This window comes from Mauremys mutica, chromosome 10 (genome assembly GCF_020497125.1).
Source record: "Mauremys mutica isolate MM-2020 ecotype Southern chromosome 10, ASM2049712v1, whole genome shotgun sequence".
NCBI lineage: Eukaryota > Metazoa > Chordata > Testudines > Geoemydidae > Mauremys > Mauremys mutica.
Window position 1 is genome coordinate 66844861 of NC_059081.1, and position 27303 is coordinate 66872163.

The window sequence follows — 27303 nt, forward strand, 5'->3', positions numbered from 1 at the left end:
AACTTTCTGCACTGTGGAGTCAGTGGAACTCTCAATGCATAAAGTTAACCACATGCATAAATCTTTGCAGAAACGGGGCCTACAGCATATTTAACATCAGCATCATACCTTTGAATAGGCCATTTACTCAGGTTTGATTATATATTGGACCAGTTTTTGCTATTAAGAAGAAAAATATTTAAAGAAATCTAGATTTCAGTTCAAAATCAAATACAGTAAAACCTAGCTACTTCATTGCAACTTACTGAATTTTGCTAATTTTCAGGTAAGAAGAACAAAAAACCTATACAAGTTTTGTTCATATCATTTTAGCTTATTTTTAATTAATGATATTTTGTATAACCATGTAGTGTTAACAAAACTGCATTGCAATGTAGCATTCTGCTATTACATTTTGTTGTGGGGGTGCACATTTGGGTGAGTTATAAAGTAGATGGATTAAGAAAGTGCAGATAAGTGAAGTGTAGCTTCATGAGTGTGCATACCAATTGTGAATCCATGAGTAGCATGCAGCTGAGACTAAACATTTTGCATGCAGGATATAGATGGGGGCTGGGTTCGATAGCTCCATAGGCTAATTGCTCAGCCTTTCATCTCTGGAGAAGTGGATTGAAATTCTTTGGAGGATTAGGAGAGTTGATGAATTGTGATCTACAAAGGATTGGTGGATGGTCTGCAGAGATTGCTGTAGGTATATTGGTGCCTTACAGAGAACCATCTTTTCTTCTTCCCCATTTCTAACTCACAAGGATAAAAAAGGGCCAACAATATCAATTGAATATATATATTTTAAAAAACCTATTATTGAGATCCACCCTGAAACATAGGCCAGCATATAGGAATATGAAATAATTTGATTTATCTGAATGTTGTGGGGTTTGCCCATGCCATATTCCATGGTTTATTTTCTGGTTGATGGGTTTGGCTTTACTTTTTGTTTTACTTTTATTTTGCTTTCACTCCATATTTTCTCCCCCGTCCCTCTCATTTTGTAACAAGAAGGCAGACTTTGAGGCCCTGAGTAGGAATGCAGGGATCTTTTGGCTAGATAATCCTAGGCTCAGGTTCTAAACCTTTGCATTAGAAGTGAGGGTAATAATTATTGCTGAGGTAAGCTGGCAGGTGGGACCAATTAGCTCCAGCCAAGACCTAAAGGAGGTGGAATGAGCTGCCTCTAGTAGAGGGAAGTAGTTTAGAAGAGGAACACTAGGAGTAACTGCAAAGTCTAAGGGTGAGGTTTTTTTGATGGCTTGTTTTTGAATTAACAATAAGGCTAATCTCAGATGGGGTGAATTTGGACAATAACTTCCCCTCAGTAGTGGGTGAGGGTAAGGACTTTCTCTTTTGCTTCTCTTCCATCCCAATTGCTGAAGAAGGAAGCAGAGGAATTTTCATTGTCTGAGGGCTCTATTTTCCCCATGGGTTCCTGTTTCACCTTCACCTCACCCAGCCTTGTGCTCCCAGGGAGAAAGCAAATGGTGCCCATGGTCCAGCCTTTGCATTTTCAGCAGCGTCAGACCATTATGTGTTATGGTTCTTCTCAATAGCTTTTCCAATGAGTGCACATCAGTCTGCTCCCTCTGTTTTCTTGTCTCATCTTCTGACTGTCCCTGTTTGTACTTTGAGTAGTAAATGCATGTACAGAAGTTCCTGGGGGGTGATCTTATCGTATATATGTGGGCATCTGCCTAGTTGGACCATGTCTAATGTTGCCACTGGGGTGCACATGGGCGGCTCCAGGCCCCAGCACGCCAAGCACGTGCTTGGGGCGGCAAGCCGCGGGGGGCGCTCTGCCGGCGCCGCGAGGGCGGCAGGCAGGCTGCCTTCGGCGGCTTGCCTGTGGAGGGTCCGCTGGTCCCGCGGCTTCGGCGGACCTCCCGCAGGTGTGCCTGCGGAGGGTCCGCTGGTCCCGCGGCTTCGGAGGTCCGCCGAAGCCGCGGGACCAGCGGACCCTCCGCAGGCAAGCCGCCGAAGGCAGTCTGCCTGCCATGCTTGGGGCCGCAAAATGCCTAGAGCATCCCCTGGGGGTGCAAAAAGCTACTTCCATCAGAGGAGGGAGACATGCAATCCAAACAAAGCAATTCTATCTACTAGAAACTATAGTCATGAGTTAGATTTGTTAGAGCTCACTGCTTGTTACTAATGACTGAGAGTCTTGGGAATAGACCAAAACTTCCTCTATGCAATACTAAAATCATTGTTTTTAAGACTCAGCTCAGCAAAACTCTTACACACACACACATATGTGAATAGTTCCACTGACTTCAACAGGAGTGCCAGTGTTCCTAGTACTTAAGAATATACTGTACTTAATCTTTTTACTGGTTTTGGTCCTTATTGACTTTATCTTTTGGCCGTCCTCTAGAAATTCATAGCAAGTATAAGATGTAGCCATAAAGGCCCCCCCCCAAAATTCCATGGGTTTAATCTGATAATTTCAAAGAGGGCTTAGTTACCATCTCACAAAAAAACAGGGTGATTTGTTTTGCTGAGCGAGATGTTTAGAAGGGCTTATAATTAAAGGACTTACTATAGTTTGACCAATATGTGGCAAATATTTTTCAGGCAAATATGCTAACTATATTTCTTCATTGGTAGCACAAACTTTCCAGATTCCAGTTGCCAATCTGAAGTACTAATTTCCTAGTATAATCTTATTATCATAGGTGGAGGTGTTAGGTGAAGCTCATGCTGCCTAATAATTTCCATTGCAAGACCCTGATTTCAGCTGTTCATAACTTCATCAGAATGCAACTGTTCAGGCTGAAATTATCAAGGCCAGTTGCCTAACTCAGGCTGATTTTTTTTAAATTTTTTGGAGAATGAGATTATGGAAAAATATACTGGTTTTTACCCATGTTAATTTCTTACAGTTGTTTCATTGAGAAACTCTAGTGTCTCCATGCTTTGGAACAGGGACTTGAAATTTGTCAAAAGGGTTGCCCTGGTATCAAGGATCCTATCCTCGTGAAAATCCCTTCAAATAGAGGTAAATCATGAACCTCTGAAAATTACAATTTGCACATGCTCAATAGAGGGTTATTAGAGTTTGGCTGCTAAATTCCATCTGTACCAATCATGCTCCCTCCTCCTACAGCTCCTGTTTATCAACGGGTCTGCACTGTGCTATCCCCACACAATGACTGAGTATGCACCCTCCTGGAGGCATCAGAGGCTGAGCAGCACTTTTCCTGCAATTTCTCCCAGATGCCAGGGTCCACTGAGATACAAGGCATCAGAGCTGAGTAGAGACATTTTCTCCCATATTGGCACGTAGGTGGAGCTAGAGCACAAGCCTGTCTCAAATGCAGAGGGATTAACAGAAGAAGGGGGTAACAGGAGGAAGAACTGTGTGGGTTGAGAGGAACATAGAAGCTGAGGGTGATGGGGAGGCCAGTTAAGTGATTGCAGAGCCATTGGCCATTATCTTTGAAAATTCATGGAGAACAGAGGAGGTCCCGGATGACTGGAAAAAGGCTACTGTAGTGCCCATCTTTAAAAAAGGGAAGAAGGAGGATCCGGGGAACTATACGCCAGTCAGCCTCAGCTCAGTCACTGGAAAAATCATGGAGCAGGTCCTCAAGGAATCAATTCTGAAGCACTTAGAGGAGAGGAAAGTGATCAGGAACAGTCAGCATGGATTCACCAAAGGCAAGTCATGCCTGACTAACCTAATTGCCTTCTATGAGGAGATAACTGGCTCTGTGGATGAGGGGAAAGCAGTGGATGTACTATTTCTGGACTTTAGCAAAGCTTTTGACATGGTCTCCCACAGTATTCTTTCCAGCAAGTTAAAGAAGTATGGGCTGGATGATTGGACTATAAGGTGGATAGAAAGCTGGCTAGATCATTGGGCTCAATGGGTAGTGATCAACAGCTCCATGTCTAGTTGGCAGCCGGTTTCAAGTGGAGTGCCCCAAGGGTCGGTCCTGGGACCGGTTTTGTTCAATATCTTCATTAACGATCTGGAGGATGGTGTGGACTGCACCCTTAGCAAGTTTGCTGATGACACTAAACTGGGAGGAGTGGTAGATACGCTGGATGGTAGGGATAGGATACAGAAGGACCGAGACAAATTAGAGGACTGGGCCAAAAGAAACCTGATGAGGTTCAACAAGGACAAGTGCAGAGTCCTGCACTTAGGACGGAAGAATCCCATGCACTGTTACAGACTAGGGACCGAATGGCTAGGAAGCAGTGCTGCAGAAAAGGACCTAGGGGTTACAGTGGACGAGAAGCTGGATATGAGTCAACAGTGCACCCTTGTTGACAAGAAGGCTAATGGCATTTTGGGCTGTATAAGTAGGGGCATTGCCAGCAGATTGAGGGATGTGATCATTCCCCTCTATTCGACATTGGTGAGGCCTCATCTGTTTCCAGTTTTGGGCCCCACATTACAAGAAAGGTGTGAAAAAATTGGAAAGAATCCAGCGGAGGGCAACAAAAATGATTAGGGGGCTGGAGCGCATGACTTATGAGGAGAGGCTGAGGGAACTGGGATTGTTTAGTCTGCAGAAGAGAGGGATGAGGGGGGATTTGATAGCTGCTTTCAACTACCTGAAAGGGGGTTCCAAAGAGGATGGATCTAGACTGTTCTCAGTGGTAGAAGATGACAGAACAAGGAGTAATGGTCTCAAGTTGCAGTGGGGGAGGTTTAGGTTGGATATTAGGAAAACCTTTTTCACTCAGAGAGTGGTGAAGCACTGGAATGGGTTACCTAGGGAGGTGGTGGAATCTCCTTCCTTAGAGGTTTTTAAAGTCAGGCTTGACAAAGCCCTGGCTGGGATGATTTAGCTGGGAATTGGTCCTGCTTTGAGCAGGGGGTTGGACTAGATGACCTCCTGAGGTCCCTTCCAACCCTTATATTATATGATTCTATGAAGAGAAAAAAAACTTTTGAAGTGATAATCAAGATAGCCCAGTACAGACAGTTTGATAAGAAGCGTGAGAATACTTACAAGGGGAGTATTCAATGTTTGTAATGGCTCAGCCATTCCCAGTCCCTATTTAAGCCTAAATTGATTGTATCTAGTTTGCATATCAATTCCAGCTCAGCAGTTTCTTGTTGGAGTCTGTTTTTATTCCTTTGTGATCAGCAAATAGCTGTGACACCCACTGGCAAAAGATGTACTCCCTATCTCTCTAGTGACTTCCACAGAGAATGACAGCTCACCACTGCTCTCAGTGACTCCATTACTCAAGTGATAGAGGACTGTGCTGTGGATCTAAAAGTCCCTGTCCTGCTGATGTCCCGTATGGGAACACAACGTGGCCCTACATGATGGACTTTCTGACTTCAGTGTATTTGTAAAAATCTTAGGAAATAGCATCCCAAGAAACCTACATTAAAAATGTTGATGTAGCAAAACACTCAGATGTTAGGAAATGCCAGTATTAAGCTTGCCCATGCACCCTTAATTCAGTCCCTTTGTGTATAAGCATCGTGATACAGTCTTCAATTACATGATAACTATTTTCCCATAGAAACCCTGCCCTGTTCAGTACACAGTACAATCAGTTTTGTGTCATAAATGAGGCTGTTCTCTGTAGGGATTCCTGCCTCATTTGTTGCAGAAATTGGCAGTGCATAGTGAGGGAGGCAGGGGATTTCAGGAAGACAGAGGATGGTCTCATGGCTAATGCAGTTGAATGTCATCCTGGAGAATTGGATTTTATTCCTAACTTTGCAACAGGGTTCTTATGTGGTGCTGGGCAAGTCACTTAAACCAAACTTTTCATAACTGGCCACTAATTTTGTATTCCTTGTTTTCTGAGTGCCCGACTTGAGGCACCTGGGCCCCGATTTGAAGAAGTGCTGAATGCTCTCTGCTCCTGTTGAAGTCCGTGGGAGCTGTGCTTTGAACATATAAAGTCCTTTAAAAATGTAAGTCCTCTGAAAAATCAGGCCATAGGTGTCTCAATAAAGCCACCAAAAATTAATAAACAACTTTTGTCTTTAATCCTTCTGTGCCTCAGTTTCCTCTGTGTAATGGGGACAAAATATGCTTCAGAGAGGTATTGTGAAGATAAATTCATTAATATTTTTACAACATTAACTATCTGTTAACTCACCTCCATCCATCCTGTGCACTGAATGAGGCCAGGGTTCTGTGGATATAATAGTTTGTTACCAAAGAGGGGCAAATTAAGGTTGCACAGGCAACCTTAATTCTAGCATTTCCTAACTGGTGAGTGCTTGACATCACAACCTTAAAAATGTTATTTTAAGCTTTTTATGTAGTATGTATTTTACATTGAAATTACTTTTCCCTGCACCTTAAGATGCTGTATGTTTGTTTACTGTTCAGTCTAGGTACATTAATATAATACATGAATGTTTTTAAAGCAAATTATTGCAAGCACTACATAGCTGCCACTGCAAGTGATGAAGAAGTTTAAATGATTTCTGCTGTTGAAATGGGTATATAAATATACTGTTTCCATAACTTGACAGCAGCAAATGTCTGAGAGTTCTCCTATTGCTGGCTATGTCCCTTCCTCCCACCACATGCACACTTACACACAAAATGAGTAGGAGGAGGAGGAAACAAATGTTCATATAACACACGTCCTGTTATTGATTTTTCACCCCAATCCATCCAGAGTCTTCTGTGCTGGAAATAATTAGACCCTGTGTACAAAGATGAAGCAAGAATCAATTCAATGCCAGGTTGCCAAAAATGAAGACAAGGGCACCTAATTAATGTGGTGTATGGCACTCTTTCTTTGGATGAATGTGCTTCCCTTTTTGAGAAGCAGCTCAGTGGTGGTGATGTCACCCAGCCTGCTGTTAATTAAATGCTGTTAGCTTTATTCCTGTACAATTCCACTGGGGGGAAGGGAAAAAATACACAGGTGGGTCACAGCATCATTTTCCAGGAGCTCTGCAATTAAAAAGAAAAGTCTATAAAAGGTACAGTGTGAGTTCCATTCCCATTGCAAGAGTTTATTTCCTCTGATATATAATACACTTTATTACAAAGAGCATCACAAAACACTTTAGAAATGCTAAGAGGAATAGAAGGTTTAAAGGCCGGCTTTGAAGAGAGGGAAGTGTTGTGGTGCCTTGGAGGGCAGGGAAGAAAATGTTCCAAACAGATGGGGCTGGATGAGCAAATGAGCAACTTCCAGCTGTGGACAATTGTAAGGAAGCCATGAAGCAGCAGCCAGGTTGGAAGAGTGTAATGAGGAGGTGGATATGAATCCAGAGTAGACCATCAGAGCAATCTTGAATTGAACATAGGAAGTGAAGGTGATGTGAATGAAATTGTTTAAGTCTTCCCACATTCTGCTATAAAAGGGATGATCGATAGCTGAGGTCAGAACCTGTTGATCACTGTAGACACCTACTTAACTACTTATGGAAGTACTGTGAAAGGCAGAACAGACAAACTTAGAGATGAGAGAGGCAGTCAGAAAATAAAGTATTGGGTTTAGGTTGATATCAAGATTTCAAGAGCTATTCAATGATATTTTTGTAATTTGTAAACAGCAGAGAAATCCAGCTGTTCCCAACATTGAGATTAACCAAGCAGAAAACCTCAGGCTTTCAGTTTTCCCATTGTAGGGAGGTATTAATGCTGCCTAAAAAAATGCTTTGTGCACTATAGCTGTACAGCTGCTTCACTGCAGGAACTCCCTGCCTCTGAGCAGACCTCATTTCTACAGGCCTTACTGGGAATCTACTTCTGTTTCTTCCTCTCTCCTACTATTCTCCTTCGACATCTTACACCAGAGGAATCTCAGTGGCAGCCTGGTGAAAACTGTTTCTAGGTCTGCTCCATCATCACATGTGCACTGGCTCTGCTTCTGCCTGCCATGCTGCCAGTGGCTTTGCTCACATGTGTTTGCCAGATTAGAAGCTCCAATTTAACCCAGCCTGCCATGATGTCTTCTGAGGGTGAGGTGAAGTCTGTCTGTAAGACCTGCTGGGCCCCTCTGCTTTTGACCTCTGTGGACTCCCCTTTATGGCTGGTGTTATTCTGAACCCTCCTCTGTAGCCCTGGGCCTCCTTCCTGGTTGCCTCACCCCCACCTTGGCAATACTACTACTTTCCTACAAGGCCTCAGACACAGTCATGTTATCACAGATTTTCCTGTGTTCTGAGGGAGTCCTATATCAATGAGAATTCTAGGTTGAGGCAGGTTGACTCATACCAATTACGCCTCTCCTTTGCCATGTAATGGGCTGGGGATCTTTCTTTTCTTGTGACATTTCCTTCTACTTCCTCCTCAGCTGCAGACTAAATTCTGACCAGCCTAACTTATGTAATTATTCTGTATTCATCACTGTAGGATGTTAATAATATCATTTCCTCTCTTTCCTCCCCCAGTAAATGGGAGGGCAAAATCCTCCTCTTTGCCCAAGAGCGCCAAGATCTCCCCGTCCTTTGATTCAGAATCCTTGTCCAAATGAGTATCTAATTGTTAAATCCCTGGAAACTGAAGATATTTCTGTACTATGAGTTGGTGCTTAGGAGAGCACATATGGGTATTTCTTGATGGAAAGCTAACTGGAATAAGTGAGTTCTTAGGATAGATTTGAAGAAGTGTTAGATCCTTAGCCTACCAGAGGAAGAAATGTTGGTCTGTGGGATAATTATTGATAGAGGCTATAGAAACAAGAGATTTTTCTGGCGTGGCATTCATGTACTTCTTATGAGTCAAACGCTCTTCTACTTGGCTGCTAGGTATCCATTCTCTCCATTCTGATCCCACCTTAAAACACTTCTTCTGTGCAACCTACTAGTAGATCAACTCTAATGTTGAAGTGCTTATGTTATCTCTCTCATCTGTCTAAAAAAATAGTTTCTCATCCCTCATTGCATTTTGATTTTGAACTGTATTGTTGGTATATTTAAGCCATTTGCTCCATGAGTCTATGTCCTTCTTGGACATAGGACCAAGCACAGTGTTGATGCTCAATAAATAATAAATCACTATACCGATTTAAGTCAAATAGTTAAGCCAAAATAAAAAGAACTGGGTAATGTTCATTGTCACAGGTTCACATTTTCTTTTGTAGGTTCACAACGGCCAAACCAAAAATAGACTGTGTTGGTATGACTTTTCAGTTAAGAGTTATAATAGATGCATAATGTCTTAGCCAGTGTGTTCTCATTACTTCATTACACAGAAGGAAAATCTGTGGAACAGCCGGAGAGTAGAACTGAAATGGAGTTACTGAACTTAGCCTAGTAGTGGCTGAAGTATTAACAATAAACCAGAGCTACTGTGGTGCAATTCAGATTTCAGTAATGTCCATGTGCTGAGAAGATCTTAAGCTCATGGACACAATAGACTAGCACAGAGTCTGATCTATAACTCATCTCTCTTGAGAAGGCCCAACAGGCTAATGTTTCAGAAGGATATTATTTCTGGAACAGTGTTAGTGATTCACATGGCTTTTGTTGGTTCATATTTTTAAATTATTTATTGCACTTATTTAGGGGATCAATTCAGGAAAGCACTTAAGCATGTGTTTAGGTGCCTTACTGAATAGGAGCCTTATGACTTTGAGCCCGGTATTGGTTCCACTGAAGTCAATGAGAGTTTTGCTATTTACTTCAATAGAAGCAGGATCAGGCCTGTAATAGGTAAAGGATTTGTTTATTTGTATCTTTGGGAGCATAAATATTACACACACCATCCAAAATCATAGTAATGTAAACCTTGTTATTGCCAAAATCAAATCATGTTGCTTTAGATTTCATATAATAAGATTAAATTGAGTCAGATTCTTATATGTCTGTCTTTTCTTCTGTAGTTTGGCTTTGCATCCTCGGAAGGACATTGTGGTAACTGCAAGTGATGACCGCCTCTGGAAGATGTGGGCCTTTCCTAATGGGAACATCATTATGACAGGCGAAGGCCACACTGATTGGCTTTCTGGCTGCTGCTTCCATCCAAGGTTAGTACAAACAGTACCCTCAACCAGCGCTAATCCCTTCTGGGGAAGTGCTTGTTTGCCTTTTCGTCCCTCGGTGGCCTGCTTTGATGACTTTCTATTCTCAGTGTAACCCTGTGCTCTCTGCTGAATTTCCAAACATGTAGATAAACTTTCCTTTGGCTTTCACTGTGTTGACTTAAGATTGATTGCTTTGGATATTTTGTACGCCCCAAACTTGGTGCACATGCCGGTGCATCAAACAAATAGTACTGAGCTTTTTAAGTCTAGCTGTGTTCATTCTCTGTGTGTCCCTGCACCGTGACAAACATTGCATGTTCTTTAGTTGTATAGGACAGTTGACTTCCTTGTATTCATCATTTTTGTGGATCTTATTTAAAATATTTAAATTTCCCTAAGGAATAGGTGTATGGGCTTCCCCCTTTACAGAAAGTCAAATGATTTTGCAGAAATAATTTAGAGTTAATGGTTATTCTATAGAAAAATATAATTTAATTGTACTCTGGAAAACGGAGCTTTTCATCTCCTGAGATTGGAGATGTATATAGTAAAATGATTTTGCATCAGATTTATGTTGTTAACCATGGCTTGCAGTTGTAGTTAGAGCTCTTTGTATTTTAACATAGTGAATATCTGCTTGACTTTGCAGCCCAAATTTTAACTTAAAAGCCTTATTAAGCCTCCAAATCTGCATTTTTTTTCAAAGCTTCTGTTATCTTCTCATATGTTCATTGAATCTTAAAAAAAAATAAAAAAAATAGTAGTACTATTTTAGGCCTCAGTGCAGGAATGCATACCAGTTTGCGAGAGAACTTAAGTATGTGCTGAATTTTCAGCTTGCACAATTTTCTTCAGTGGGACTTACATGCATGCTTATGTGCTTTCCTGAAATGGGATATTATTGAGTAAGATGGAAAGTTGCAGACTTGATCCTGCATTTCCTTATGTACCCAAAATTCCCCTTGCCTTAACTAGGAGTTTCAGGTGCACAAGTAATGTAGGTTTGGACCTTAAAGATGGTGCCTTTGCTTCAGAATGCCTTCCTAATACTTAGAAGCAGTACTATGTATCAAAGGGGCATCGCTCTGATATTTGAGTGAATTCAAAAATAGGAGGCAAAAATAATAAAATGGGTGGGGGGCGGCAAGGGAAGGGAGGAAGAATGGGAAGTTGGGTCTTCCATTTCCCTAAATACCACAGAAGACTTTTTTTTTTCTTCAGTGAATGGCTGCTCAGGTTGTATGGAACATAGGAGCCTGCAGTACATTCCATTTCAAACTTACAGATAAACAGCAGAACACTGACATCCTCTCACCTCTTATGACCATAAAACTCCTCTCTGAGAACAGAAAATACAATTAGAAGAGCATGCTATCACTTATAAGGGTGCTGGGCATACTAATCAGATTTTGATAATACATTGTTACCATGACACCGATGACTCAGATTCAAAAAAAAAATTCTCATTAGTCTTTGACCTGCAGACAATCCTTTCAATAGGCCTCCCTGTTTCTCATTCAATTATTGAAATTTAAAATGAGCGAGGTACATCATTATTCACTTGCAATATGAATTTACTCTGGGTGAATGCTATATAAAGAGTAAAAGAAATGCTGCTACAGTATGCACCTGCTGTTAGTGGATGAAATAAATATAATGGGACAGAACACATTTAATCAGTCTTTTTTTCAGTTTAGGGCTTCCACACATCAGATGTGAAATTAACAAGATGCAAGTGGAAAGTTCTTGTACAGGGTGTCATGATTAAAATGTAGACATTCATTAGTTTAATTTTTATTTGTATGAATAAAATGGTTTATTCACAGAGATGGTTGAGAGGAAGGGTATTCCCATAGGAAGGCTACTCAACAGGGATTCAAAGACCAGGGTTCAATTCCCTATTCATCCACTAACTTCCTGTGTTACTTTAGGCATGTAATTTAATTGCTCTGTGCTTTGGTTCCCCACCTGTAACATGGGGATAATACCTACTTTCTCTCACCCTTTGTCTGTCTTGCCTATTAAGATTTTTAAGGTCTTCAGTAAAGGCACTGTCTCATAATAATATTATATAATGCCTAGCACAATGGAGCCTAACCTGGCTGGCTCCATAATACAAATGAATAATAATCTATCTTTATAAGATATTAAAAACAAAGCTCTTTTACATTGTTAAAGGCTCAATTCTGTTAGAACTTGGGTTTCCTTTTCATAAGACAAGAGTTTTGCTACAAATAGAAGGAATAACATTCTTCTTCAAGTAGTGTCTCTGTGGATGTCCATTTCAGGTGCATATGTGCCTCTTGAGCCAAGATTTTCCATTAGCAGTGTTCCTACATGTTCCCTATGCTTCCTTGTGCTACACAACAATAGACTATATAAAGATGAGGGGACAAACTGCCCTCATTTCATTCTCATCTGCCACAGCCTGAGGCAGAGTCTTAGTGTGTTTGCTTTGAGCATGCCTCGACTATCTTGTATTCCGTTTTTAGAATCATAGACTTTAAGCTCAGAAGGGACCATTATTGATCATCTAGTCTGACCTCCTGCACAACACAGGCCACAGAATCTCACCCACCCACTCCTGTATCAAACCTATGTCTGAGCCATTGAAGCCCTCAAATCATGGTTTAAAGACTTCAAGAGAATCTTCCAGCAAGTGACCTGTGCCCCACACTACAGAGGAAGGCGAAAACCCCCCAGGGCCTCTGCCAATCTGCCCTAGAGGAAAATTCCTTCCTGACCCCAAATATGGCAGTCAGCTAAACCCTGAGCATGTGGGCAAGACTCACCAGCCAGCACTCAGGAAAGAATTCTCTGTAGTAACTCAAGAACCCACCCCATCTGACATCCTATCACAGGCCATTGGGCATATTTACCACTAATAGTCAAAGACCAATTAATTGCCAAAATTAGGCTATCCCATTATACCATCTCCTCTATAAACTTATCAAGCTTATTCTTGAAGCCAGATATGTCTTTTGCCCCCACTACTCCTCTTGGCAGGCTGTTCCAGAACTTCACTCCTCTGATGGCTAGAGTTGTAGTAGTAGTTTGTTTAGGATTAGTTAATATTTGTAGTTGTTATTGATAGTTATAGTGAGATAATGAGAGGATAAGTTTTGTTCCTCTCCTTCCCCTTGGGAAGCCTTATTCTCTTGGCAGGGTGTGCTTGGCTCGCCACGTTTTAAATACTGCCTCCCTTGTTGAGGGGCTACACCTGTGAACAACAGCCACTCTTGGGGCTTGTCTATACTTTTGGCTGAATTAGCACTGCTGTGATTCATGCAGTGCTGTTGATTTAGCGGGTCTGGTGAAGACAAGCTAAGTCGATGGCAGAGTGCTCTCCTCTCGACATCTGTACTCTATCTTCCTGAGAGGTGGAAGGCAAGTTAGAGGGAGAGTGTCTCCTGTCGACATAGGACAGTGTAGACACCTGTGTAAATTGATCTAAGTTATGTCGACTTCAGTTACATAACTGAAGTAGCATAACTTAGGTAGATTTACAGCTTTAGTGTAGACCAGCCCTAAGTTTCTCCATTGCTGGGGGGAATCCCACATCTCCCAGAAGTGAAACTTCTGCCTGGACCTCAAATCCTAAGCAAGGAAGAATAGGGAGATTAAACTGTGATTCTTCATGATGCTCCCTTCAACCAACTTCTGAGTCCAGTCAGGAGACCCCCTGCTGTACCTCTGTCTCCAGATAGATCCAGCTCCCCTTCAACCTCAGTGGAGGGTTTCCCTAAGAAAGGAAAGACTTTGGAGGCTTCAGGCTTCAGTAGAAATGTGTCAACACAAATTACTTACCTGCAGAAATAGAAGAGATTCTTCCATTGGTGTCATTGCCACTGTCTGGTGCCTGCATCTGTGTCACTCTCAGTCATCCCACATTACCTGTTAGATCAAAATAAATCAGGGTTATCAGTTACTTCGATTAAAATCCACTTGGCTACAATATCAGCCTTTTATCCTCCAGCAGAAGCGTTCTCCATATTTCCTCACCCTGTGTCATCAAGGTTCATTAATAGTTTGCGGTATCTCTGCTCCCAGGTTAGGGACCCCACTCCCACTTGGAACCTCAATTTGGTACTTAAATACCTCATGAGACCTCCATTCATATCAATGGAAACCTGCTCTCTGCTCCACTATCTGCGAAGACTGCCTTTTTTTAAAGTAGCAATCATATTGGCCCATAGGTTTGGGGATATTGGGGACCTTGATGGCATATCCCTCCTTTATTGTGTTCTTCAAGAATAAGGTTTCTTTATGCCGACACCTCAAATTCTTACCTAAGGTACTATCGGAATTTCATTTTAACTAGTCCATTCATCTGCTAGTGTTTTTCTTCCCCAAACTGCATCACTCTCTGCAAGAGACCTGTTTCCATGTCTTAGATGTTAGAAGGGCATTGGTCAAACAGGTAGAACCAAACAGAATTTCAGAAGTCACCAAGAATGTTCATTTCCATCACAGGTAGATCCAAGGGGTCCACAGTCTCTTCTCAGAGACTACTGAGGTGGATATCTGGGTGTATTATCATGTGTTACAATGCAGCAGGCATTCATCCTCCCCCCTTCCCCAAAGGGTGATACATGTTCTACCAGATCCTAACCACATCCACATCATTACTTAAGAACTTGCCAGTATCTGAGATATGTAGGGGCACCACATAGGCTTCAGTATATACATTTTCTAAACATTACGCTTTGATCCATGCCACCAGATCTGATGCAGCACTTGAGTTTTCAGTACTATCTTCAGTTCTAGACTCAGCTCTGAAGCCCACTCTTACCTCTGGGGATCCTGCTTGGAAGTCACCTGAAGAGCAGAACCAATGAGGATGCTACCTGAAGAAAAAGAAGTTACTCACCTTGTGTAGTAACTGCGTTTCTTAGAGATGTGTCCCCCTACCGGTGCTCCACTACCACTCTCCTTCCCCTCTGCTTTAGACTGTTTTCTATGGGATGTTCAGGTGAAGAAGAAACTAAGGGTGGTTTGCCCATGCATCCCTATATAACCTCGGTTTCCAGCACAAGGAGGCATACTGAGCCATGTGTAGGCCAAAAGGACACTGCTAATGGAAAATCTCCAATCAAGGGCTCTAGAGGCGCATGCATACCTGAATGGGAACACTCATAGAAATATGCATCTTAAAGAACCGCAGTTATTGCACAAGGTGAGTAACCTCTTCCTCTAGATCTTCACACAGTTGTATTAGGAAAACTACAAACCTTTTTTTAAAAGCCTTTGGTCTATTGATATTGTATTTTGTCTGTATGTCAGTGTGTCATTGGCTTGTTTAATTCTTTTCTGAAGTTTTGTATTTTTTCTACAAAATTTCATTTTAGGACTGAGGATTTTTCTACTAACCACAATTTATCGTTGGCCATTAGTTGCCTGGTACAGTATAATAGAGATTCTTTCACAAAAGCCCTTCAGAATAAAGCCTAAAAATCCAGTATGAAATTTAGGAGTTGTAGAGAATTCGCCCCAAGGGCCTGATGCAATAAAAGCTTCATCTGGTGTCTCAGCAAGGCCATGCAAGCTCTGAACTGTAATTGAAATTAATAGAACACTTTCCTTTGTATTCACGTAAAATCCCATTCAGCACCAGAATATTACGGGAAAAAAATTGTGGGGCTTAAAAATATTTAATAACCATATTGCTGAGTTCCTGTGGCAATTTGCTATTTTATGGCAGACGTAGAGAATGCTTGCTTTGTATTATTCCCTACAGAAATCTTGGAAATTGCTGCCTTTCAACTTACAGCCAATGCAACCTTGAACAGAATCTGTTCTGACCTTTAAATTGTCTTTCACAAAGAGAAGTTGCACAGTCCTCTGGTACAGCTTTTCACCAGTCTTAAATATCTGGAGGGGGAAAGAAATGGAACAGTCTCTACACAAATGAAAGAAAAGAACATAGCTTATTGGTAGAGCAGTGTGGGGAAAATATCATTCCAAGTTGACAAGAAACTGACCCAACCAAAAAAAAAAAAAAAAAAAGGAAGAAGAAACAACATTGTTTTGTATTGAATGAAATGTTTCAATTTTTTCATTTTTTTTTTTAGCTGGCAAAATTCAGGAATTTGGAAAATGTTTTCATTGACCTGAATCTGCAAGTTTTGATGAAAAAATGTTTTGACTAAATATTTTCACCCAGCTCTACTTATTAACCAAAACTTGGATGCAAGATTGAACTGAATTTTCTTTCCAGTACTAATCTAAATCAAACTACCGTATGACTTTGAAGCCAGCTTGACTGAAGCTGCATTCTGATTAACTGAGTAAGCATTTCACTGATAACAATATCATATTTAAAATAATTCCCCTGGAAAGAGAGGTATAATGACAAACCTATTTTGATCACCACATTATTTCATGTACACCGTAGATATCCATATATGACAACAGCTATACTGACTGACAAACCAGGAGCTTCCAGAACTAAAACCATGAATTACTATAGCTTGAGCTAAATAGCCAGACTTCATAGGGGGGGCTGTAGCAGATTCAGATACTCTGTGGATCACTACAAGGGTGATGTGTGCGTTGACAAGATAAACATTTGCTTAGACCCAGCTTTTCCCTCCCCACACCAGGAAGTGCTCTTGAACACAGTTGCTAAGTGGAGGGCACTGTGGCTGGATCTCATACTACTACTACAGACGTAGTGCCCAGTTCTGCTTCTGGATCTGCTCCGAGGATCTTGATCCTGACACCATCTCACTATGTACATGGAACTCTTAGGATAATACATATAGGGAGAACAGAGTGTTTGTGTTGTGATCCCCTGTGCAAATCTGAGAGTAGAATTTGGCCTTGAGCTTTTTTTTAAAAAAAAATGAAAGGAAGACTTCAGACATGTCCAATTATCTGCAGAGCACTGTTGCTGGAGGGGAGGAGGTGCTTTGTTTTTGAAGTTCAAGTGACAAGTGGTCAGACTTCAAAGGGAATCACTCTGGTTTCTTCTGGCTGAGCAGCGCTTTGAAGGTGAAAGAGCTTCTTTCAGGATTCAGTTTTTATTTAAATCACTTAGGGCTAACTGCTGGCTCATCCTGTGTGAGTATGCAAGGGGTGATGAGAGAAGACGCACCTCCCTCCACAGCCATCCACAGAGGTCTCATGCAGAATGCTGACATTAGAAATCACATCTGGTGACTTTGGATATCCCCTCCCAAATGAGCTGAGGGAATGCATGCTGCACCTTTAACCAGCACATGCAAGGAGGGCCATATAGTCCTCTAGCACTCTCTGAAGCACTCTGCCTAAATCCTCCCCAGGAAACCCCTCTTCAGCTCCACGCTCCTCACCTAGACTGCTCCAGTGAGGAATGGGTACAATTGGGTTATAAGTTAGTGTACATTCAGCTCTAGATTTAGCTGTTTAGAAACTGACCCAGAATAACCACAGGGTCTACTCTGGTAGAGACCCCTGATGATTGGGGTGGAGGGGGATCTGCAGCCTCTTCTCTATCTGTGAGATCCTAGGGAGTCAGCACTGCTTCCACAGGGTACAATCAGGGTGACCAGAGAATGTGCTGATTCAATCTATCACTTTAGTTTCAACAAGGGAGGCTCCTTAAAACGTAGGGATGCTCTCCTTTTATCCCTGGTGGAAACCAAAAGAGAGCATGAGTCATTCCATCAGTGTCTGCTCTCCCTAAGGGTGAGATTCTTCCCGGTGGCACAGAAGCCCAGACTGGTGCAGGGATGCATAATTTCCATCTACCTACAGCCCCTTTGGAGTATCTTATGTATGTCTACACTGCAATTAGGAGTGTGATTGCCACTCATGTAGACACACCCAAGTTAGCTTGGGTAACAGATCAGTGAAGCTGCTGCAGTGTGGGGTTCAGCGTGGCTGTGCAAGACTGCCTGGAACCCTGGGTAATTATTCGGGTGGCTAGCCCACGATGAAGCCTGTGCTGCCATAGCTTTGCTGCTCCAATACCCAAGTTAGCTAGATGAAAGCTAGCTCAGAGATATCTACAGAAGCTGCAGTTACACCCCATGATTGCAGTGCAGACATCCATCAGTCACTGTACTTAAAACTGAAAGTGGTTTGACAGTCGGCAGTGTTTATGAGCAGCGTGGGGTTCATGGTGGGGAAAGGGGCTGCTTTAACATTCTCCCCAGTGCCCTCCTACACTTTTAACAGCACTTTACAGTTCTAAAGCCAATTTGCTCTCTCACATTTTATTGCAAGATATAAATGTTGTGTGGTAAAGCTCTATGAGGAGTCGGACTTTGCCCAACCTAAAGCATTGAACATTCCTCAACTGAGCTTCAGCAGTATGAAGTGAAAGCGGAAAGGGACTGGTGGGTCATAAACTGCTCAGGAAGAGGCTCCAGTGTTCCCAAAACATGTAGACGAGGAGGAGGAGGAAGGAAACTTTAAGGTTAGGCAAAAATCATTTACATATAATTGTATTAAAAAATAGTAGAGGAATATCGCCGTAGTAGTTTAACTTATCTTTTTGCTTTAAAAACTGTTTTAAAACACAGCCTAAAGAACCATATTATAATAGCACTAAAATACTTCAGGGCGTGTATTATATTTTATTGGTCTGTTAATACTAGCTTTGGGTGGTTAAAACGCCAAACCACACAATGTACCTGAGGTGTATGTTAATGGACTAATAAAACTCACCGTGGAGTGTCTTAATGCTATATTATTTGCTCTCCACATATGCTAGCATAATGTTCAATGACATTAATATAGTATTGAACATTAATAGAGTACCTTCTTTTCGGAACATTTTTTGGAGACTTTCTCATGTAAAACAAGGATTGAGCCTGTGAAACAACATGAACTTTTTACTTCAGATCCTCTGAATCTAAAAGCATCTATGAGTAGTAATTTTGATTCATTCTCAAACCCTTGTGGTGCAAATCGTGGGCTCGTGAACTGGTAGTATTCTGTTGATCTAGGACAGAAGAATTGCCAATATAATCTTAGTTATTATTTCTACTCTCCCAACATCTCATTTATTAATTCTAAACAAATAATATCAATATTATTAATGTTACATGATGAGCACTAACAGTGTATTCGGTAATGTAGACAATAGCATATAAAGAGAGACAGTTTATATATAAAAAGGCCCTATTTCCTCACTGAACTTGAATAATTCACATATGTATTTATCAAGCCATTTGGTATTCATAAAAATGTACATGACTAACAATTATTGAGATAAGCTAAAAGCAAAATTCCTATATTGCACATTTATTATGGCAAGAACACACCACAAGTATTTCATAACCAACTTCCTGGCTTTCCTTCCAGTACGCCTTCCCGGGCGCTACCAGGTGAAAGGCTTCGTAAGCTTTTTGAATCAGGACTGTCATTTTCTGTTTGTCTGTACAGCACCTAAGCTGGTAGACTCAGTAGGCACTACCATGTTATAAATGTTTAACAATCATTTTAGCACTGAATTTTTTTCTTTTCAGCACCTCAGAACATCCAAGTTTCTCACTAACTATGGGCCAGATAGGTAGCCTGCTAGATGAAGCAACTGTGTGTTTGAGTGTAAAACCTGAGCTTCCTACTGCGCCTGAAGTCTGAAGAAAATGGTAATTCATGAATGATCGGTTTGTTAAATTCAGAATCAGAGTTCTGCATGTGACATGTCCAAACTGGGGATTTTAAGATGATATGGGCAATTTATTTCCTTTTTTTTCTTTAGGACATGAGACAAAAGAGCAAAATAAGGAAAGGCAATAGGAAACTCTGATACTACTTAAATAGGAATGTGTCTAACACATTAAAATAAAACAAAAAATCTCTATCTACTCTTGTGCAAAATCATATTTTCTGGGAAGACAAACAATTTTATTTTGTGAGAGCTCATTTGGCAAGATTTATCACTAACTTTTTTTTCTGAGGCTACCTCTGGGTTCTTCAGTTTGAGCATTCACAAGAGAATTCTACTTCTTTTTTTAATAAGTGGTGAAAAAAATTGTGGCTTTCTTCCTGTCAAAGAAAGGGGTGATCATCTGCCCCCTGGGCAGTTGATGGAGTGCGTAGCTATAATGTCATCTGTGTGAGGAGCCGTATAGCCTTTCTCTTTAAAAGATGAGTGAGCCAGTCTTATGGCCCAAAGTTCTATGTTCATGTGTAATCTGGTCTAAATGGTCCCCCCAAGATCAATTGGAGGCATTGATACATAATTTTGGACAAGTGGTAGGAAAGCAGAAAGTTGGAAGAGGACATTTGGGAGAAATGCCCAACACAAGAAGGGCTAACAGCTTGTATGAAGGAGACAAAGAACTTTGCTGAGGCTGTGTAACCATGGCCAATAATGAGAATTAGCCAAGAGTGAAAAGGTTTAAAACTGAGCCTACTCTGATGTGTGGAGTCACCCTCATTAATCTGAGAACCTGTGTTTTAAATATATGCTTTTCTCATGGTCTAAATCTACTAAATTGTGGCTAACTCTATTGATAACTACCCTGGGAATTTACAAGGAAAGCTGAAAGAGAGAAATGGTTGTTAAGAAGAAATAGGGTGACCAGACAGCAAATGTGAAAAATTGGGACAGGGGATAGAGGGTAATAGGGGGGAGGGATAGCTCAGTGGTTTGAGCATTGGCCTGCTAAACCCAGGGTTGTAGTTCAATCCTTGAGGGGGCCATGTGGGGATTTAGTGATTTAGCTGGGGATTGGTCCTGCTTTGGGTAGCAGGTTGGACTAGGTGACCTCCTGAGGTCTCATCTAACCCTGATATTCTATGATAAGAAAGTATCAGAGGGGTAGCCATGTTAGTCTGGTTCTGTAGAAGCAGCAAAGAATCCTGTGGCACCTTATAGACTAACAGACATTTTGCAGCATGAGCTTTCGTGGGTGAATACCCACTTCTTCAGATGCAAGTCATCTTGCATCTGAAGAAGTGGGTATTCACCCACGAAAGCTCATGCTGCAAAACGTGTTAGTCTATAAGGTGCCACAGGATTCTTTGCTGCTTCTATGATAAGAAAAAGACCCAAAAATCAGGACTGTCCCTATAAAATCAGGATGTCTTGTCACCCTAAGAAGAAATGAGTGGCCACAAATGTTAGGGAAGGTAAAAGTGGCAAAGGAGTTGTTGGCCATTGTTGTGATGTCAGGGTCAAGGGTGGAAAGAAGTGATTAAACAATATAGTCAAAGTGAGTTTTCTACTTAAAACACAGGATGATATCAGAGATATTAGAAGGGAAGAAGAAGGAGAGAAAATGAAAAGAAAAGAGGAAGCATAAAATCAGTAGCAAAGAATGGAGGACGTGAAGGTAGACATTAATTTATTGCAACTTAGAGCAATTTTATATTTAAAATTGTAAGATCATTTCCCATAGTCAGCCACAGAAAAATTGAAAAGGAAAGCTGAGTTGGTGGAAGAAGGGCCAAGGATTATCAATACCACCTGGAAATTATTATTTTTTATTTTTGTCAACATAGTGAAGCAGTCCTAATCATGGCCCAGAAGCGCATTGTACTAGGTGCTGTACAAATAGAGAACAAAAAAGACAGTCCTGCCCTAAAGAGCTTACAATCTAAATATAAGGCAAGAGCAAACAGATGGATACAGATGGACGGATGGGGATTACAAAGAAACAATGAAACAATATTGGTCAGCATGATAGGGTGTGGCTTAACCGTTGTCAAATTTTTGAGGACAAAGGATTCTACTGGTTTGTTTATCAAGGTGGATTAAAAACAGAGATCAGTGCTCACCCCTCCATTCCCCATGTCTCAAACCGTAGACTCCCCGTAGATTGTACCAGCTAGCAGGGATCTAATACTGGTATATGCAACCACATCCATCTAAATCAATCTTCTGGGCAGCGATAATGTCCTCATATGTCAGTGTTTGGTGAGAAACAGCTACTGGGCGCAGACAGAGTCAAACACTCTATCAATCTGATTCCAAAAATATGAAGGCTGTTTTCTATTTGGTTGCATGTAGTAACTATTTTTTCCTTAATAATGAGCATAACTACAATGGGTAGTGAAACAAAAACAAAGGAAAGTGATTTGATGACAAATTGACATTGACTAGCGTTCTTTAGTCATGGTTTCAATATTATTTTAAAAGCTATGCTGACAGCAAATATGTGCCTCCCTAACATTTCAATAATTGCTAATATCAGTCTTATATGGCATGTTTCATTGGCAAATACAGCAAGCAACTGATGAATTATCCTGCTATTGTATATTTTCTCTTCTTTCATAGGTGGACTTAAGCTTAGAGTATGCAGTGTTGTTGAGGCTGTATTAGTCCCAGGATACTGGAGAGACAAGGTAGGGGAGGTAATATCTTTTGTTGGACCAATAAAATATTACCTCACTCACCTCATCTCTTTAAGTGTAGAGTATCATTTGCATTGAGAGTATTCTCTGAAGCTAGGAAGGTTTGCAGGTCAAGCAGACACTGTCAGAATCATGACTCCAGGATGTGCTAAATGCCATTATAAAGTAATGTTTCTTAGCTCTGGTTAAACAAAACAGCATTTATCTGTATTTGATGGTCTTGTTAATTTCAGAGGAGACCTTGGCATGCTGTTTTAGAGGTCTTAGAAAATTCTGTTGATATGGAGACAAGCAGAGGCGTTTAAAAATTGTGTCTTAGAGAATATTATTAGGTTCTGTCTAGACAATAGAATATGCTGCTTTGAGAGGCTCCACTTAGCATCGACCAGGTCAAAAATCATGCCTAAAGTAGTGCCATATTTTTTTTAATGTCAACCTACTCAGGTCAAAAGGTGACTCTTCAAAATGTTTATTCCTGTGGAGGATGGAAGAGGCTGAGGATTTAAGTAGCCCTCTGACCTAGTCTCAGTAACTCTATCATAGACACTCTCAGGTTTCGCTATGGAAAAGCCTCTCGCTGCCAACCACTGCTGAAAGTGCAAAGTACTGCTAGGGAAACCAGGGTCAGAGAGCAAGGGGCTGAAAGAAAAGGGAGAAATATGATAAGTAAGGGCCAGATTGTGTGTGGCCAATGCACATCTAGCTAGGGGTCAGTAAGAACCCTCCCCATTCCTCATTTCCTACTGCCAGGGGGCCATTCATAATAGCAATTCCTGTGCCCAGGGACTCATTTCTTGCTCCTCTTAAGGGACAGAACAGGGGCAGGGAGGAGTGGTGGTGGCTCTGTTCCCTCCTCTCAGGCACTCCGGGACGGCCTTAGGGGTGGACCGCCCAGGGGCACCATAGTCAAGGTGGTGTTATGCTGCAGCGCAGAGGTGCGTACTGCTGGTGCAGAGTCAGAAACTGCTCCCAGCTGGCAGGGGAGCACTGCATGGTGGAAGGGGAGGCACCCAGATTTTTCCCTGCTTCCTCCCAGCGGATAGGGTTGCCAACTTTATACTCACACAAAACGGAAAACCCTTGCTGCGCCGCCCCTCTGAGTCCCCGCCCCTTCTCCAAGGCCCCGCCCCCTGCTCAATCCATTCCCCCCTTCCTCTGTCACTCACTCTCCCCACCCTCACTCACTTGCTCATTTTCACCAGGCTGGCTCACGGGGTTGGTGTGTGGGAGGGAGTGAGGGCTCTGGCTGGGAGTGTGGGCACCAGGGTGAGGCCAGGGGCTGGGGTGTGGGATGTCTGTGAGGACTCTGACTGGGGCTGGGGATGAGGGGTTTGGGGTGTAGGAGGGTGCTTTGGGCTGGGACCAAGGGGTTTGGAGGGCTGGAGCAGAGGGTTGGTGCATGGGGGAGGAGAGAGTGTAGACTCCAGGTGGCACTTACCTCAGGCAGCTCCCGGAAGCAACAGGATGCCCCTCCTCTGGCTCCTACATGGAGGTGTAGCCAGGCAGCTCTTCGTGCTGCCCCATCCACAGCCACCTCCCACACAGCTCCCATTGGCCGGGAACTGCAGAGCCAGTGCTTGGGGCGAGAGTATTGTGTGGAGAACTCCTGGCTGCCCCTACACATAGGTGCTGGAGGAGAGACATGCCACTGCTTCCATGAGCCACGCAGAGCCAAGGCAGGCAGGGAGCCAACTGGACTTTTAACGGCCCAGTCAGCAGTGCTGACCAGAGCCGCCAGGCTCCCTTTTCGACCAGGCATTCCGGGCAAAAACTGGACACCTGGCAACCCTACCAGCGGAGGAACATTGGTGGTGGTAGTGGTGGTGGTGGTGGTGTGGGGGTGGTGATGTACAGATAGGGAGAGGGTTCAGGGGTTATGGGCAAAAGGGGGAAGCCTGGGGAGCCCAGGAGCAATGGGCTGCACCCATGAGTGCTAGTGTCCACGGAGGCCCGGGGCACCAAAATACAAGTTCACCCAGGGTACCATTTTCCTAAGGTCGGTCCTGCTGGCAATGGCAGAAGTGGCCAATCTCTGCAGTCCTCGGAGTCCAGGGAGCTCAAGGACTGCTGCTGTGAACGGTCCCTACATAACCGCTCACGGTGTGGGGAGAGTTTCTGGCTGGAGCTTCCATGCTAAGTACTGCAGCTCCATACCCCTGCCCACACAGGGAAAAAGCTCCAACCTCATTCTGAAGTATTAACGTAAGAGAGATGTGTGGCTCATATTCACGGCAGGGCCTACTAGATAGCAATGGGATTGAATCATTCTGTTTTGTGGCTTTAGGTACGATGGAAGCATTAAAACCTGATTCAGATTTCACTGCAGAAACACGTACCTTATTTATCCTGGGTAAAACTATTATTGATATGGAAACACAATAGGTCTAATATATTCATTAGGACTCTTAAGTTGTTTTTTTACTGTAAAGCCAAATTGATTTGATTCATTTATGGAAGGCTTTGATAGACACAGAACTCAACAAAGCCTTCTTTTATCAGACTAGATATTAAATATAACAGTAACTTGAACCTTTTTTGGGAGATGGCATGATTACTTTTGAGCCACATAACGAGCTTTGCAAAACACATTAGACTTGGCAAACTAGATACATGTCAAGAGGCTTTTGAAAATGGTCGTAGTACAGAACATGCCCCCAAAAAGGCTATTTTTCCCCAAGAAAAAATTGTTTTCAAAAGCCATTCAGACTGAATGGTTTTTTTTAGCTGCAGAGAGGTGTAACCTACTCACCCATTAACACTGCATTTTAGGTATAACAAAACCTGTATTTGGAATGTAGCATTGTCTGTTTTGTCCATTTTCAAACTTCACGGATAAATAATTGGTAAATACACAGTGGGCAGAAAATCTAACCAGTGCTTATTGTACAACAACATATAGAAAGAAACAAACTTCACGTAACAGAGTCCTTCTTCAGACCATTCCTTTTACATCACAAACCTGTCTTGAGTGGGTGGATGTTAAATTCCCTTTGGGATTCTCAATCTCATTAATTTTTATCAGTAAAATGGCCTTTTCCTGGACAAAGGAATAAATCACATATAAATGAAATATGAGAGATTACACCAGAAGCTGAGCTTTTGCTTAGACTAATCCAATATCTTTGGCCAAATGTCTCAATGTCAAAAGCTTTATAAGTATTCTGCAGGATCAGCCTGGCAAAGAGAAATCAATAACCAGGTAATGGATTTGATTAAAATGTTTATTTTTTTTCTCTTTCCACCCGCCCCCACAAGCCAAATGTTCCTACCCGTACTAATCTGCTGCTGATGTATGTAGCTGTTGGTTAGCTATGCTTTTCCTGTGTGTGCGTCTGCTCGTATACATATGTATATCTCACGTGTGTGTTCTCTGATATCTCAGATAGCAATTAAAATATCTGGGTCCATTTTTAAAAATGGCATATGTACAGCTAAATATCATTTTTCTTTAGATTGAGTCACCCTAAAATGCACCATTGCAGACTACAGTATGTCAGTGGTTGTTTTTACTATAGCAGGATATACATAGTGAATGACCTCAGAGTCAAAAAATTATGGAAATGTATGGCTGGAAGGGAACTTTACCTCCAGTTAGTGCTGGCCTCTTAAAAAGTAGGTTAATATCTATATTAAAAGTTTCCAGGATTGTCACTCTGAAGCCTAGAATGTCTGTTCAGTGAGTGTGAGGTGATTGAAACAGCTACAAGTGTTGGGGAGAGTTCTATTGTTTAGAATATCACAGGTTGAATCATTACTGGATTTTTGCAGTCTCGTATTCAGTTTTCAACCATTTTGACTTTACAGATTACGCCTGTGTGGTGTACGTCCTATGTCAATGAAAGAGGTTTTTCCATCTATGTAGGTAATGCTGAGCAGCAGTAGCTAAGCTGAAGAAAGTATTCTTCCATCAATCTAGCTGCATCTACTTCAGGAGTTAGGTTGGCGTAACTACATTGCTCCAGGGAGTGAATTTTCCACATCCCTGGGCAACGTAAATAGGTCACTTTAAATTTTAAGTATAGACCAGGGCTAAGGCATGTATGCATGACAAGTGTCCAAGGCCATTTTAATATCAGGGATAATGCAATCAATCATCAACCTTACTCTAAATCTAATTTGCGTGCAACAATTTCATTGGTTGTATGAGGGAGACTGCACAGATGGTTGAGAGGTGGCCCAACAATTCTTCACAACTATCCACAAAACAACACAATCCCCATGCACAGTAAACCTAAATATAATTCTGAAGCCTTGAATGTCTCTTGAGTCAATGTGAAGCAATGGAGCATTTTTGAGAGCTCTTTTTGTTTAGAATATCCTCAGGTTCAATCATCACTGGGATGTGCAGTCAGCTACCATTCAATTTTTAAGTTCTCGGCCATTTTAGGCTTGCTTTTTAAAAAACAAAGTCTTTAGTAATTACATGCATGTGACAGCATGGACTTTCAGCAACTTGTAATCATGCTAATATTCTTTGTGGATGTTGCACCTTTCCTCAGAGATGCTTAATGTGTGTTACACACATTAATTAAGGGAAACACCTCTCCTGTACAAGATGTTTTATTGTGCCCATTTTTAAAATAGGTAAATTGAGACACAGGAATAATTAGTTGTCCAAGGATACTGAGGCTTTGTTTAGATTAGCATATAAAGATGAATGGTTAGAAAGTGTTCACTAATGTGCTAATTAAGAGTATGTCTTCACTGACTTCAGAAGTGTGATTTGCAGCTTATATAGACATACTGAATTAGTTTTAATCTAGTGAGCATACATACCAATAGCAGTGAATTCATGGCAGCACAGACTTTAGCAGGGGCTAGCCGTGTGAAGGAGTACCAGGGACCCAGGCAGGCCTAGACAGCCTGCACTGAAGCCTGTGTTGCTGCAGCTTCACTGCTGTTTGGTATTGCACTAGTTCAGCAGTTCTCAAGCTGTGGGTCGGGACCCCCTTTGAATGGGGTCGCCAGGGCTGGCTTAGACTTGCTGGGGCCCCTGGCTGAAGCCCGAGCCCCACTGCACAGGGCTGAAGCCAAAGCCCAGGGGCTTCTGTCCTGGGCGGTGGGGCTCAGGTTTCAGGCCCCCTGCCTGGGGTTGAAGCCCTTGGG

At 42.1% G+C, this 27303-nt stretch overlaps 1 protein-coding gene across 7 annotated transcripts in view; it reads left to right on the forward strand.

Annotated features, from left to right (window-relative positions):
• SPAG16 (sperm associated antigen 16) overlaps window positions 1–27303 on the forward strand; it is a 766854-nt gene that overhangs the window by 439618 nt on the left and 299933 nt on the right. For all 7 annotated transcript variants that reach the window (XM_045032690.1, XM_045032687.1, XM_045032686.1 and 4 more), the window contains one exon: window positions 9766–9909. In XM_045032690.1, coding sequence (XP_044888625.1) covers window positions 9766–9909 — 144 coding nt within the window. The remainder of the gene's footprint in view (window positions 1–9765; window positions 9910–27303) is intronic.